Source organism: Haliotis rubra, unplaced genomic scaffold (genome assembly GCF_003918875.1).
Source record: "Haliotis rubra isolate DU_JTF1 unplaced genomic scaffold, ASM391887v1 Scf420, whole genome shotgun sequence".
NCBI classification, from domain to species: Eukaryota; Metazoa; Mollusca; class Gastropoda; order Lepetellida; family Haliotidae; genus Haliotis; species Haliotis rubra.
The window spans coordinates 531,109-545,716 of NW_025767103.1; the positions used below are offsets into that span (position 1 = coordinate 531,109).

The 14,608-nt window shown below is 39.5% G+C and overlaps 1 protein-coding gene across 1 annotated transcript in view; it reads right to left on the reverse strand.

Annotated features, from left to right (window-relative positions):
- The window catches only part of LOC124288596, a 29,860-nt gene extending 20,880 nt beyond the window's left edge, over positions 1-8,980 (reverse strand). Inside the window, exon 1 of the mRNA XM_046725146.1 lies at positions 8,010-8,980. Coding sequence (XP_046581102.1) covers positions 8,010-8,073 — 64 coding nt within the window. The 5' untranslated portion in view covers positions 8,074-8,980. The remainder of the gene's footprint in view (positions 1-8,009) is intronic.
- Positions 8,981-14,608: the final 5,628 nt, after the last annotated feature.

Consider the following 14,608-nt stretch of genomic DNA (forward strand, 5'->3'; position numbering starts at 1 on the left):
ACCTAATGACGTCATTGCCCGCGAAAGAGTCTGCCCCAGTATCGAGTTATATGTCGTCGTGAACAGCGCCGTTGACGTTTCGGCACTTTGATGTGCATCATAGGGTCTAGGTCTGCTTACAATGACACTCACCTCGCCACAAATCGAATTAACATCAAAGATATTATGTACAGCTGGTGGTATATATGCCTGTCGTGACATCATCGGGTAGTTCTAACATCATTTGTGGAAGAAATACATGGTTATTGTTACCATAGTAATTGGCTTTCGTTTCATTGTATATTCATGAATGTAATAATATTGGATAACAAACTTACAGGCACAATAAATAACACCTCTCGGTAGATGTTATCTAATGGTTGATGTGGTTAATTGAAACTCTCTCATATCTGTGATTTTACACGTGCAACCACTTCAACGATCCCAGTCAGCTCCTAAAGGAATATGTCTACATATCTATATTTTTAAAATAATTTGAATTCAAACTATGAAAGGTTGAAACCAGTACAACTGTGGCTTGATATTTTAGAAATCTTATCTTTAATAAATCAATAAATCTGACACAACTATACAAGATTTCAAATGCTAAATTACCCAGCAGTAAATTTCTTTTCACAAACTGTAGCAGCAATGAGTGATGGCTGAATAGACACAATCAAGTTTAACAACAGTTGTGTCAATATTCAATTGCATTAAAAACAATATCATTATGTTTCGAGCCCCTAAGTTGATACAAACAACAGCGCCAAAACCATTTCCACAGTCATAAGAAATCTGTATTAAAGACATAGTCGACTTTATGATATAGCATGTGTTTCACTATCAAATAGTAATGACCACGGGTGTTTCAGCGTATCCTGCACCAACGGTTGCACCGGTAACAAACACATACAAAGGCAAGGCAACTATTAACCTGAACAACTAAGCTGTGACTTCGGATTGAGGTAATAGCAGGTTATTGATCTTTCCGACATTGTATGTCCTTATCGTATCCGTGATACATCTGCGTGATGCCTTGGAATTGTTGTGGATTTGGAATTAATAAGATGAACTATGGAGTCAGACATATCGTCTCAAGTACACAACTTCAACTGTCAATCATCCGTACATTCCTCACAAATAGGAATACTGGTGTTTGAAACATGTGGTCAGTATACCCAATGTATTGTGTTCACGTAATGACAAATACGGGTTAGTGTGACATGTTTCTGGTCAAGGCAAGCGCAGACAAGTGTTGGGCGAGGGTGTATTTCATATAATGTTTCATTTGGTCAGAACATTTCTTTCCGTGGGTGGCCGCTATAGTATATGTATCTCCTTAGACGGCAAGTATTTCGTAACATGGCCCCATCAACTGACGAGTGTATAGTGTCTCCCTGTCTGTCCAGTGCGACATAATCTGGGCAGTGATGAGCTGGAGATAAGAAGGCAGACGGCAATTCTCAACAAACCATCTCACATCTCAACCTCGTCCTTCATCGCCACATGTCTTTTGTTGAACGACTGTCTCTGGACCACAGGGCATCAGCTGGGTTGGAAACTCACAGTGATGCCGGGCGTTTGGTGAAACACACCACGGATTGAGCCAGAACGATTCATTTTTTATCGTGTAATGAACCGAGAAGGAACAAGACACGGTTAGGGACAGTCTGACAACGTTGTGGACGGTTTTTGTTCCATCTTTGCTTTACAGTGACAACAGGAATGCTTTATAATTATCCTATTCCCTGAACGTATGGTTATGTTATAAGAGGGCGGAATACCACTAAGATGTGTTGTTGCGAATCTTCATATGAAAACGCAACCAACCACCTTTATACTACTTTGATGTAAAAAAAAGTATATTGATATCTTCACCAAACAATACAACACATACAATGCATCATTTGAACACACCCATGTCCCAAGTATACAATGCATCATTTGAACACACCTATGTCCCAAGTATACAATGCATCATTTGAACATACCCCATGTCCCAAACATACAATGCATCATTTGAACACACCCATGTCCCAAACATACAACGCGTCATTTGAACACACCCATGTCCCAAACACACAATGCATCATTTGAACACACCCACGTCCCAAACATACAATGCATCATTTGAAGACAACTTTTGCCTCAGACATAAAATGCATCATTGAACACACTCTATGTAACAAATGATATGATTAAGTGACAACTTCAGATTCATAAGAAGTCTCTCTTAATGGGTATGACTAACACGCATTCAGTAAAGATGGCATATGTCCATGTTGTTAATTCTCCTGATCACATTGTTCGTGGCCAGACCACGCCTTCCGAAGACTCAACAACGTCATATAAATCAATATTCTAGTTTTCTTCAGACATAAGCTATTGCAGGCTTGGGGTCGCCAGGTATTGTAGTAATAGCTGGTCAGTTTCCTGTGGTTGTATATGTTAAACTGGCCTGTGGCTCCTTTCATCAAACGACCTTTACTAAGGTTAACCTAAACTCCCATTCTTTAACATTGCACCAAGGTTACCTTAGTGACTTACGATCACCTTAGTGGTCAGTTCATTGAAGTATCAGTTGCCTGGCGATGCTTCCGCATCCCCCTTGCTGCCTTGACGTTAGTGAGTATATTCAGTAAACAAAGCATTCTGGTGACGTTAGTGAGTATATTCAGTAAGCAAAGCATTCTGGTGACGTTAGTGAGTATATTCAGTAAGCAAAGCATTCTGGTGACGTTAGTGAGTATATTCAGTAAGCAAAGCATTCTGGTGACGTTAGTGAGTATATTCAGTAAGCAAAGCATCCTGATGACGTTAGTGAGTATATTCAGTAAACAAAGCATCCTGATGACGTTAGTGAGTATATTCAGTAAACAAAGCATCCTGATGACGTTAGTGAGTATATTCAGTAAACAAAGCATTCTGGTGACGATAGTGAGTATATTCAGTAAACAAAGCATCCTTGTGACGGTAGTGAGTATATTCAGTAAGCAAAGCATTCTGGTGACGTTAGTGAATATATTCAGTAAACAAAGCATCCTGACGACGGTAGTGAGTATATTCAGTAAGCAAAGCATTCTGGTGCCGTTAGTGAATATATTCAGTAAACAAAGCATCCTGACGACGATAGTGAGTATATTCAGTAAACAAAGCATCCTGGTGACGATAGTGAGTATATTCAGTAAGCAAAGCATCCTTGTGACGGTAGTGAGTATATTCAGTAAAGCAAAGCATTCTGGTGACGTTAGTGAGTATATTCAGTAACCAAAAAGAATTCTGGTGCCGTTAATGAATATATTCAGTAAACAAAGCATCCTGACGACGATAGTGAGTATATTCAGTAAACAAAGCATCCTGGTTACGATAGTGAGTATATTCAGTAAACAAAACATTCTGGTGACGTTAGTGAGTATATTCAGTAAGCAAAGCATCCTGGTGACGTTAGTGAGTATATTCAGTAAACAAAGCATCCTGGAGATGTTAGGGAGTAAATTCAATAATCAAAGCATCCTGATGACGTTAGTGGGTATATTCAGTAAACAAAGCATCCTGATGACGTTAGTGAGTATATTCAGTAAGCAAAGCATTCTGGTGACGTTAGTGAGTATATTCAGTAAGCAAAGCATTCTGGTGACGTTAGTGAGTATATTCAGTAAGCAAAGCATCCTGATGACGTTAGTGAGTATATTCAGTAAACAAAGCATCCTGATGACGTTAGTGAGTATATTCAGTAAACAAAGCATCCTGATGACGTTAGTGAGTATATTCAGTAAACAAAGCATTCTGGTGACGATAGTGAGTATATTCAGTAAACAAAGCATCCTTGTGACGGTAGTGAGTATATTCAGTAAGCAAAGCATTCTGGTGACGTTAGTGAATATATTCAGTAAACAAAGCATCCTGACGACGGTAGTGAGTATATTCAGTAAGCAAAGCATTCTGGTGCCGTTAGTGAATATATTCAGTAAACAAAGCATCCTGACGACGATAGTGAGTATATTCAGTAAACAAAGCATCCTGGTGACGATAGTGAGTATATTCAGTAAGCAAAGCATCCTTGTGACGGTAGTGAGTATATTCAGTAAGCAAAGCATTCTGGTGACGTTAGTGAGTATATTCAGTAAGCAAAGCATTCTGGTGCCGTTAATGAATATATTCAGTAAACAAAGCATCCTGACGACGATAGTGAGTATATTCAGTAAACAAAGCATCCTGGTTACGATAGTGAGTATATTCAGTAAACAAAACATTCTGGTGACGTTAGTGAGTATATGCAGTAAGCAAAGCATTCTGGTGACGTTAGTGAGTATATTCAGTAAACAAAGCATCCTGGAGATGTTAGGGAGTAAATTCAATAATCAAAGCATCCTGATGACGTTAGTGAGTATATTCAGTAAACAAAGCATCCTGATGATGTTAGTGAGTATATTCAGTAAACAAAGGATCCTGATGACGTTAGTGAGTATATTCAGTAATCAAAGCATCTTGGTGACGTTAGTGAGTATATTCAGTAAGCAAAGCATCTTGATGGCGATAGTGAGTATATTCAGTAAACAAAGCATCCTGATGACATTAGTGAGTATATTCAGTAATCAAAGCATCTTGATGGCGATAGTGAGTATATTCAGTAAACAAAGCATCCTGATGACATTAGTGAGTATATTCAGTAATCAAAGCATCTTGGTGACGTTAGTGAGTATATTCAGTAAGCAAAGCATCCTGATGACGTTAGTGAGTATATTCAGTAAACAAAGCATCCTGATGACGTTAGTGAGTATATTCAGTAAACAAAGCATCCTGATGACGATAGTGAGTATATTCAGTAAACAAAGCATTCTGGTGACGATAGTGAGTATATTCAGTAAACAAAGCATCCTTGTGACGGTAGTGAGTATATTCAGTAAGCAAAGCATTCTGGTGACGTTAGTGAATATATTCAGTAAACAAAGCATCCTGACGACGGTAGTGAGTATATTCAGTAAGCAAAGCATTCTGGTGCCGTTAGTGAATATATTCAGTAAACAAAGCATCCTGACGACGATAGTGAGTATATTCAGTAAACAAAGCATCCTGGTGACGATAGTGAGTATATTCAGTAAGCAAAGCATCCTTGTGACGGTAGTGAGTATATTCAGTAAGCAAAGCATTCTGGTGACGTTAGTGAGTATATTCAGTAAGCAAAGCATTCTGGTGCCGTTAATGAATATATTCAGTAAACAAAGCATCCTGACGACGATAGTGAGTATATTCAGTAAACAAAGCATCCTGGTTACGATAGTGAGTATATTCAGTAAACAAAACATTCTGGTGACGTTAGTGAGTATATGCAGTAAGCAAAGCATTCTGGTGACGTTAGTGAGTATATTCAGTAAACAAAGCATCCTGGAGATGTTAGGGAGTAAATTCAATAATCAAAGCATCCTGATGACGTTAGTGAGTATATTCAGTAAACAAAGCATCCTGATGACGTTAGTGAGTATATTCAGTAAACAAATCATCCTGATGACGTTAATGAGTATATTCAGTAAACATAGCATCCTGATGATGTTAGTGAGTATATTCAGTAAACAAAGGATCCTGATGACGTTAGTGAGTATATTCAGTAATCAAAGCATCTTGGTGACGTTAGTGAGTATATTCAGTAAGCAAAGCATCTTGATGGCGATAGTGAGTATATTCAGTAAACAAAGCATCCTGATGACATTAGTGAGTATATTCAGTAATCAAAGCATCTTGGTGACGTTAGTGAGTATATTCAGTAATCAAAGCATCGTGATGACGTTAGTGAGTATATTCAGTAAACAAAGCATCCTGATGACGTTAATGAGTATATTCAGTAATCAAAGCATCTTGGTGACGTTAGTGAGTATATTCAGTAATCAACGCATCTTGATGGCGATAGTGAGTATCTTCAGTAAACATAGCATCCTGATGACGTTAGTATCTTCAGTAAACAAAGCATCCAGATGACGTTAATGAGTATATTCATGAACAAACCATCCTGATGACGTTAGTATCTTCAGTAAACAAAGCATCCTGGTGACTTTAGTGAGTATATTCAGTAAACAAAGCATCCTGATGATGATAGTGAGTATATTCAATAATCAAAACATCCCGATGACGATAGTGAGTATATTCAGTAAACAAAGCATCCTGGAGATGTTAGTGAGTAAATTCAGTAATCAAAGCATCCTGATGACGTTAGTGAGTATATTCAGTAAACAAAGCATCCTGATGACGTTAATGAGTATATTCAGTGAACAAAGCATCCTGATGACGTTAGTGAGTATATTCAGTAAACAAAGCATCCTGATGACGTTAGTGAGTATATTCAGTAAACAAAGCATCTTGGTGACGTTAGTGAGTATATTCAATAAACAAAGCATCCTGATGACGATAGTGAATATATTCAGTAAGCATACAGTCCTGATGACGTTAGTATCTTCAGTGAACAAAGCATCTTGATGGCGATAGTGAGTATATTCAATAAACAAAGCATCCTGGTGACGATAGTGAGTATATTCAGTAAACAAAGCATCCTGGTGACGATAGTGAGTATTTTCAGTAAACAAAGCATCCTGGTGACGATGGTGAGTATTTTCAGTAAACAAAAGCATCGTGAAGACGTTAGTGAGTATTTTCAGTAAACAAAGCATCCTGATGACGTTAGTGAGTATATTCAGTAAACAAAACATCCTGATGACGATAATGAGTATATTCAGTAAACAAAACATCCTGATGGCGTTAGTGAGTATATTCAGTAAACAAAACATCCTAATGACGTTAGTGAGTATATTCAGTAAAGAAACCAGCCTGATGACGTTAGTGAGTATATTCAGTAAACAAAGCATCCTGGTGACGTTAGTAAGTATATTCAGTAAACAAAGCATCCTGGTGACGATAATGAGTATATTCAGTAAACAAAGCATCCCAACGACGTTAGTATCTTCAGTAAACAAAGCATCCCAGTATGATATACACCGCTGATGGCAATATACCAACGTATCACTGCACTGAACACCACAAATGTGATTCACCACGCAGAAAGTCGAACCCAGGTCATCGACATGACGAATCAAAGCTGCAGCCACTAGTCTACCCCATCCTTTAAGAACCGATGCATCGTCTCCATGGATACGACTTACTGTGTCCTCGGGTGGAGCGAGTGTAGTTTTAGGTTGCTTATCAACACTCCAGCAATGTCATGGAGGGTGACGTGCACTGTATGTGGGCTTCACTATTGTCTACTTTGGATATATCGAGGTCAGATACAGCGAATATATGTTAATAAGAACCCGGCTACAATCATTAAAACATTATGAATGGTAATGATCAGAGGATAACTTGTCACGACTATCGGACGAAACATCGCAGTAGGTACAAATGTCGAAACAATAACTGTACGATTTGATCACTGAAATTCTGGTGAAGAATGAATTATATGCGTTTTATATTTCCAATCAGCATAACTCTTCTAACAGTCACAAGAATCGACGGATTAAGAATGTTTGGTTGAATATATCCTTCGTCTTCCGCATCCATCGTGAGATTTACATTGTTTGACTTTTCATTGTAAACCACCGATTTTATGTTGAAGAGTTGTTGCTAGGCAACACATTCATATGTGTGGGAATACGTACAGACCATAACAGTGACTATCGACAAATACATTGACATAATGCACAGACATGTGACGAAAGTCATTCACTGCCGTTTAGGTATGACTCATTCCGAATTGAAAAACAAAATATATTTACTCCTATCTAACAACACATATTTCTGTTATCCCCACATCATGCATAAAGGTCATCCAATTACAAGATAAACGCTATTACGATAATTACAATCAATAGAACTAATATTTTTTTCCAAATCAAACAATTTTGTAATACCGAAAATTCATCAGTTTTTCTCATACAAAGGACAGAATTCAGATATACACAATTATCATGAAGCCATAAACCCAGTGACCAGACCCCGTGAACAGACCCCATGAACAGACCCGTACAAGACCCTGTGTCACTTACCCCTGCACAAGTCCAACAGCAGAACACACAGGAGAGCAATGCACGGCGCTGTGAAGGTGATCATTGGTTTGTATCCACGTCCGTCTTCCCTTTGTAAACATAACAAGTCATCCTACGTCGTGGACGTCGCCCTCCTCCTCCTCCCACTGTGCACGCTGGACAGTAAACGTATGTCAGACTAATCACACTGCCCCCGGTCTGCCAGCTGAACCTGCCGCATCGCGAACCCTCCCTGTCCTTGTGCAAGTTGTTGACGCAATCAACACACGGTTGACGAAAGACGGCTTGTCTTTATCTCTCATGTGGAGAAGAGTTCATGAATCATATGGATGCATGTTCATTGGGTCGTAGTCCCTGCGCTGAGAGTAGATGGAGTGGTGACTTGTGCACGACTGGTTTTGGTTGCTGATGGCGAAGGTTTCAATCGGGGATGGAGGAGTATACGACGCTGCTGAAACGTTGCATGCCTCTGCTGCGACTAACACAATCGATGTTCAACTCTTGGAGTACGAGTTATGTAATTGTTGGCTGTTGGAAACACACAGACTCAACAGAGACAAAGGGCATAATTAGTTTGTATTTCTTGCAATCTAATCGGATCGATTTGTGATTATGTCATCGTGTTTGCTAATGAGACATCAAGCAACACGGAAAGATGGTTTTCAGGAAGGGAGTCCGCAAACCATGCCCCTTATTCATGATCTGGCATTTAGTTTATACCATTTTACACCTGATTTTCAAAACAGTTAATTATTTGCCAGATTTGAATTAGTCAACACAATATAGTTACAAAGAGGACACCCAGCATGTTATTCCGATACTTTGCTCGGCATTCTCAAATTCATCATCTGTGGTCCAACAGAAAATCAATACTAAGACAAGCTGTATTGTCTTCAACACGACACTAACAAGGGCGATAACACCATCGTGAGATGGAAACAATAGGCTCATCTATTGTACCTCCCGAGCAATGAGGCTCATAAGTGCGTACAGTCTATGATCTTGTTTTGGTGAGTGACACTGTCGCATACACATACTGTCGCCTGTATCACTCCAACAGGTCTCGGAGACAGATCGATATTCTTTGCAACCAATGGATAAACGTTGCGAAAATCTCAACCAATGTATAAACAAATGGTAAGATCGATACCTGGGTGAAAATTACACGTCACGTGATGGCGCACTCTTCTTAAAATCTTCCACTTATAGAGAGACACACGATGAAAGGTTGACGTAGATATGAGCAGACGTAGCCCGAAGCAGCACGTCTGCTCCATCTGGTGATGTCGTCTGATCTATCTGGTGATGTCGTCTGCTGTTGGTGTCGTCTGCCTGTGTTCTTGTCTGCGGATGTATGTATATGATATCTGACCATACCTAGCCATAGAATTCTACAACAACTAAATTCTCATCATCACCATTATCATCATCATCAGTGAGGTGAGGTGAAATTGGGTTTTACCCAGATAGCATTCGGATGCTGGCCCAACGTTGTCAATGTTGGCAAAACCATTGCCAACGTTGGGCCAACGTCTGAATGCTATCTGGAGTTACGTCGTGCTTGAGAATATTTCGCTCGTATGAAGACGTGCATGCGTGTGTATGTGTATGTGCGGCTGCTTGTACTAGCCCAGACTGAAGCTGGTTTTACAGTGCTAGCCCACTGAGATACCATGCCGCAGTGAAGCATGAATACCCCACTCAAACACATTATACTGACTCCGAGCCGACCAGTCCTTGTTGTACCCATTAATGCCCAGCGCCAGGCAGGGACCAACAAGTACCATATTTTAACGTCTTTTGGTATGACGCGGTCGGGGATCGAACCCGCAACCTTCCGTTCTCCGGGCGGAAGCTCTAACCACTACACCATGGAGGCGGTCTCATCATCAGTTATACCATCCACAGTGACCTGTGATTATTTTGTATTCAGATAATTTAACACATAAGTTATATTCAATATGCCGTATCTATTCACTTCTCCACTAGGGGCCGGGAGCCGGAAGAGAGGGAGTAAAGTTCCAGTAGACATACCAACGTGATAGTTTCTTAAACAACTTTTATAGTCATGGTAAACCAATGGTCAACAGTTCATATCTTTTTATATCCATGTACAGTATTGACTTTCATTGGACTATTTCTGATTTTTTAATATTATTCATTTCATCGTTCTCATTTGGAGACGAACAAACTTCACAGGAGTCATACTTCTGCCTAATCCGCAACAGGATTAGCTTCATAAACACCTGATTTCAAACATATGTGTTTTTAATTTTGATCACACAACTTCAAATGTAAATATCATAAAGTACAAGCCCTCACCGTGTAGTATCCCTAATTACAGGTATGCAAGTTTGTTTGAATGAAATACATACATACATACATACATACATACATACATACATACATACATACATACATACATACATACATACATACATACATACATACATACATACATACATACATACATACATACATACATACATACATACATACATACATACATACATACATACATACATACATACATACATACATACATACATACATACATACATACATACATACATACACATACATACATACATACATACATACATACATACATACATACATACATACATACATACATACATACATACATACATACATACATACATACATACATACATACATACATACATACATACATACATACATACATACATACATACATACAAAACTTCTATAGCGCCAGAATCCGATGTCCACGCTGGAGCTAAAGGTAGGCTTTGGTAAAAAGATGAGTCTTTAACTGGCTTTTGAAAGATGCAAGTTCAGTCAGTGATCGAAGTTCTTGTGGTAGATTTTTCCAGAGTTTTGCACCATTTGAAGAGAATGCTCGGTTCATATTAAAACAATTTCTCAATTAGAAGTCCGGTCTATCCTGTATTCTGGTAACTGTCTGTAATAATGGTTTAGTTACCATTGACTTTCATAATCAGTTTTTCTTCACTAATTATGTAATGTCACAATAGTTTTACTTTATCACAATTTTATATAATGTATTACCCACCATGCTGGCAGTGGAAGCCCTCACGTGTAGTGTCCCTAATAACAGGTTTATGGCAGGCTCAGTGTTTGTACCTCAAATGGCAAATGGCAGAATAAAGACATTGGGCACCAGCCCAGTGGTCGTATCTTAAACCTGCGACATTTTGGCGCCCAAGCTGGGGCAACCTGCGTCAACCAGCGACAATTGTAATAACGATTTATGTGTTCATAAGCATTTAATACACATTATGTGTTCAAAAGCATTGCTATAACTTTGATGGTACATCTTTCCACAGAAGACGCAGTTAATGGACGCTATAACTTTGATGGTACACCTTTCCACAGAAGATGCAGTTAATGGACGCTATATAACGTTGATGGTACACCTTTCCCCAGAAGATGCAGTTAATGGACGCTATATAACGTTCATGGTACACCTTTCCCCAGAAGATGCAGTTAATGGACGCTATATAACGTTCATGGTACACCTTTCCCCAGAAGATGCAGTTAATGAACGCTATAACTTTGTTGGTACACCTTTCCCCAGAAGATGCAGTTAATGGATGCTATAACTTTGTTGGTACACCTTTCCACAGAAGATGCAGTTAATGGATGCTATAACTTTGTTGGTACACCTTTCCACAGAAGACGCAGTTAATGGATGCTATAACTTTGTTGGTATACCTTTCCACAGAAGACGCAGTTAATGGATGCTATAACTTTGTTGGTATACCTTTCCACAGAAGACGCAGTTAATCTTAAGCTATAGCAATCTGGGGATCACTCGGTAAGGGATGAATAACATCTGGATTCTTATAAGTTTCAGGATCGTACACGCACCTTTCCACAGAAGACGCAGTTAATGGACGCTATTGCGTTGATGGTACACCTTTCAACAGAAGAAGAAGTTAATGGACGCAATAGCATTGATTGTACACCTTTCCACAGAAGATACGGTTAATGGACGCTATAACTTTGATTGTACACCTTTCCACAGAAGATGCAGTTAATGAACGCTATAACTTTGATGGTACACCTTTCCACAGAGGATGCAGTTAATGGACGCTATAACTTTGTTTGTATGCCTTTCCGCAGAAGATGCACTTAATGGACGCGATATCACGTTGATGGAAAACCTTTCCACAGAGGACGAAGTTAATGGACGCTATAACTTTGTTGGTACACCTTTCCAAAGAAGACGCAGTTAATGGACGCTATAACTTTGATGGTACACCTTTCAACAGAAGATGAAGTTAATGGACGCTATAACTTTGTTGGTACACCTTTCCACAGAAGATGCAGTTAATGGACGCTATAACTTTGTTGGTACACCTTTCCACAGAAGATGCAGTTAATGGACGCTATATAACGTTGATGGTACATCTTTCCACAGAAGATGCAGTTAATGGACGCTATATAACGTTCATGGTACACCTTTCCCCAGAAGATGCAGTTAATGGACGCTATATCACGTTGATGGTACACCTTTCCACAGAAGACGAAGTTGATGGACGCTATAACTTTGTTGGTACACCTTTCCACAGAGGACACAGTTAATGAACGCTATAACTTTGATGGTACACCTTTCCACAGAGGATGCAGTTAATGGACGCTATAACTTTGTTTGTATGCCTTTCCGCAGAAGATGCACTTAATGGACGCGATATCACGTTGATGGTCTACCTTTCCACTGAAGACACAGTCAATGGACGCTATAACTTTGTTGGTACACCTTTCCACAGAAGATGCAGTTAATGGACGCTATATCTTTGTTGGTACACCTTTCCACAGAAGACGCAGTTAATGGACGCTATAACTTTGATGGTACACCTTTCCCCAGAAGATGCAGTTAATGGACGCTATATAACGTTCATGGTACACCTTTCCCCAGAAGATGCAGTTAATGGACGCTATATAACGTTCATGGTACACTTTTCCCCAGAAGATGCAGTTAATGGACGCTATATAACGTTCATGGTACACCTTTCCCCAGAAGATGCAATTAATGAACGCTATAACTTTGTTGGTACACCTTTCCACAGAAGATGCAGTTAATGGACGCTGTAACTTTGTTGGTACACCTTTCCCCAGAAGATGCAGTTAATGGATGCTATAACTTTGTTGGTACACCTTTCCACAGAAGATGCAGTTAATGGACGCTATAACTTTGTTCGTACACCTTTCCACAGAAGACGCAGTTAATGGATGCTATAACTTTGTTGGTATACCTTTCCACAAAAGACGCAGTTAATGGATGCTATAACTTTGTTGGTATACCTTTCCACAGAAGACGCAGTTAATGGACGCTATAACTTTGATGGTACACCTTTCCACAGAAGAAGCAGTTAATCTTAAGCTATAGCAATCTGGGGATCACTCGGTAAGGGATGAATTACATCTGGATTCTTATAAGTTTCAGGATCGTACACGCACCTTTCCACAGAAGACGCAGTTAATGGACGCTATTGCGTTGATGGTACACCTTTCAACAGAAGAAGAAGTTAATGGACGCTATAACTTTGATTGTACACCTTTCCACAGAAGATGCAGTTAATGGACGCTATAACTTTGATGGTACACCTTTCCACAGAAGACGCAGTTAATGGACGTAATAGAGTTGACGGTAGAGCATGCATTTAATGCAAGCTAATAATACTAGCATTGTTGGTACATCAACTATTCAGATATTTTTGGTACAAGTCACGACAAGATGTACTGTGAATGGATGCTATAGCAATCTGGGGATCACTCGGTAAGGGATTCTTATAAGTTTCAGGATCGTACGCGTACGAGTAGATGATGACTGATGTGAACTGCGCAGGTGAGAATGCAATCAGTTCATTGTAAAGTTTCGAATGGATGTCCCCAAGTCATATAGTAGGCACTCTACACTGAGACATCTTGCATTGATTTCAACTGTTCCTCATCTCACGCGTAAGAGGCGACTAACGGGATCGGGTGGTCAGTTTCGCTGACTTGGTTGACACATGTCATCGGTTCCCAATTGCGCAGATCGATGCTCATGCTGTTGATCACTGGATTGTCTGGTCCAGACTCGATTATTTACAGACCGCCGCCATATAGCTGGAATATTGCTGAGTGCGGCGTAAAACTAAACTCACTCACTCACTCCTCATCTCACTGTCCTGTATGACCTTTTACGTACACTTCTTACTCCTAATTGTCTTACCTGTTGTATTTTGTGCACATACCTGGTTCTGACGTGGACACTTTCGTCACGCCACAGGAGAAACGTTTTTCGTCCCTCGCCTGAACACCAACTAACATTGATGTAATATATATTTTGCAGACAATAAAGCCTTTAACACTATCATCACCAGCTCAGTCCATAATTTCTCATCTTCGGCAAGATCAGAAACCTTTTTTCAGAGTATAGACGCAACATGCTGTCGATACTCAGTGAAGGTTTTACCAAGACGTAAACGAATCCTACATTTGGAGTGGTTAGGCAGAAAAATGAATGACTCAAATAATGTAATGCATCGTAAGTCTCCGATCTTTAATGTATGCATTGTGTTTATGATCGAAACTATTTTGATCTG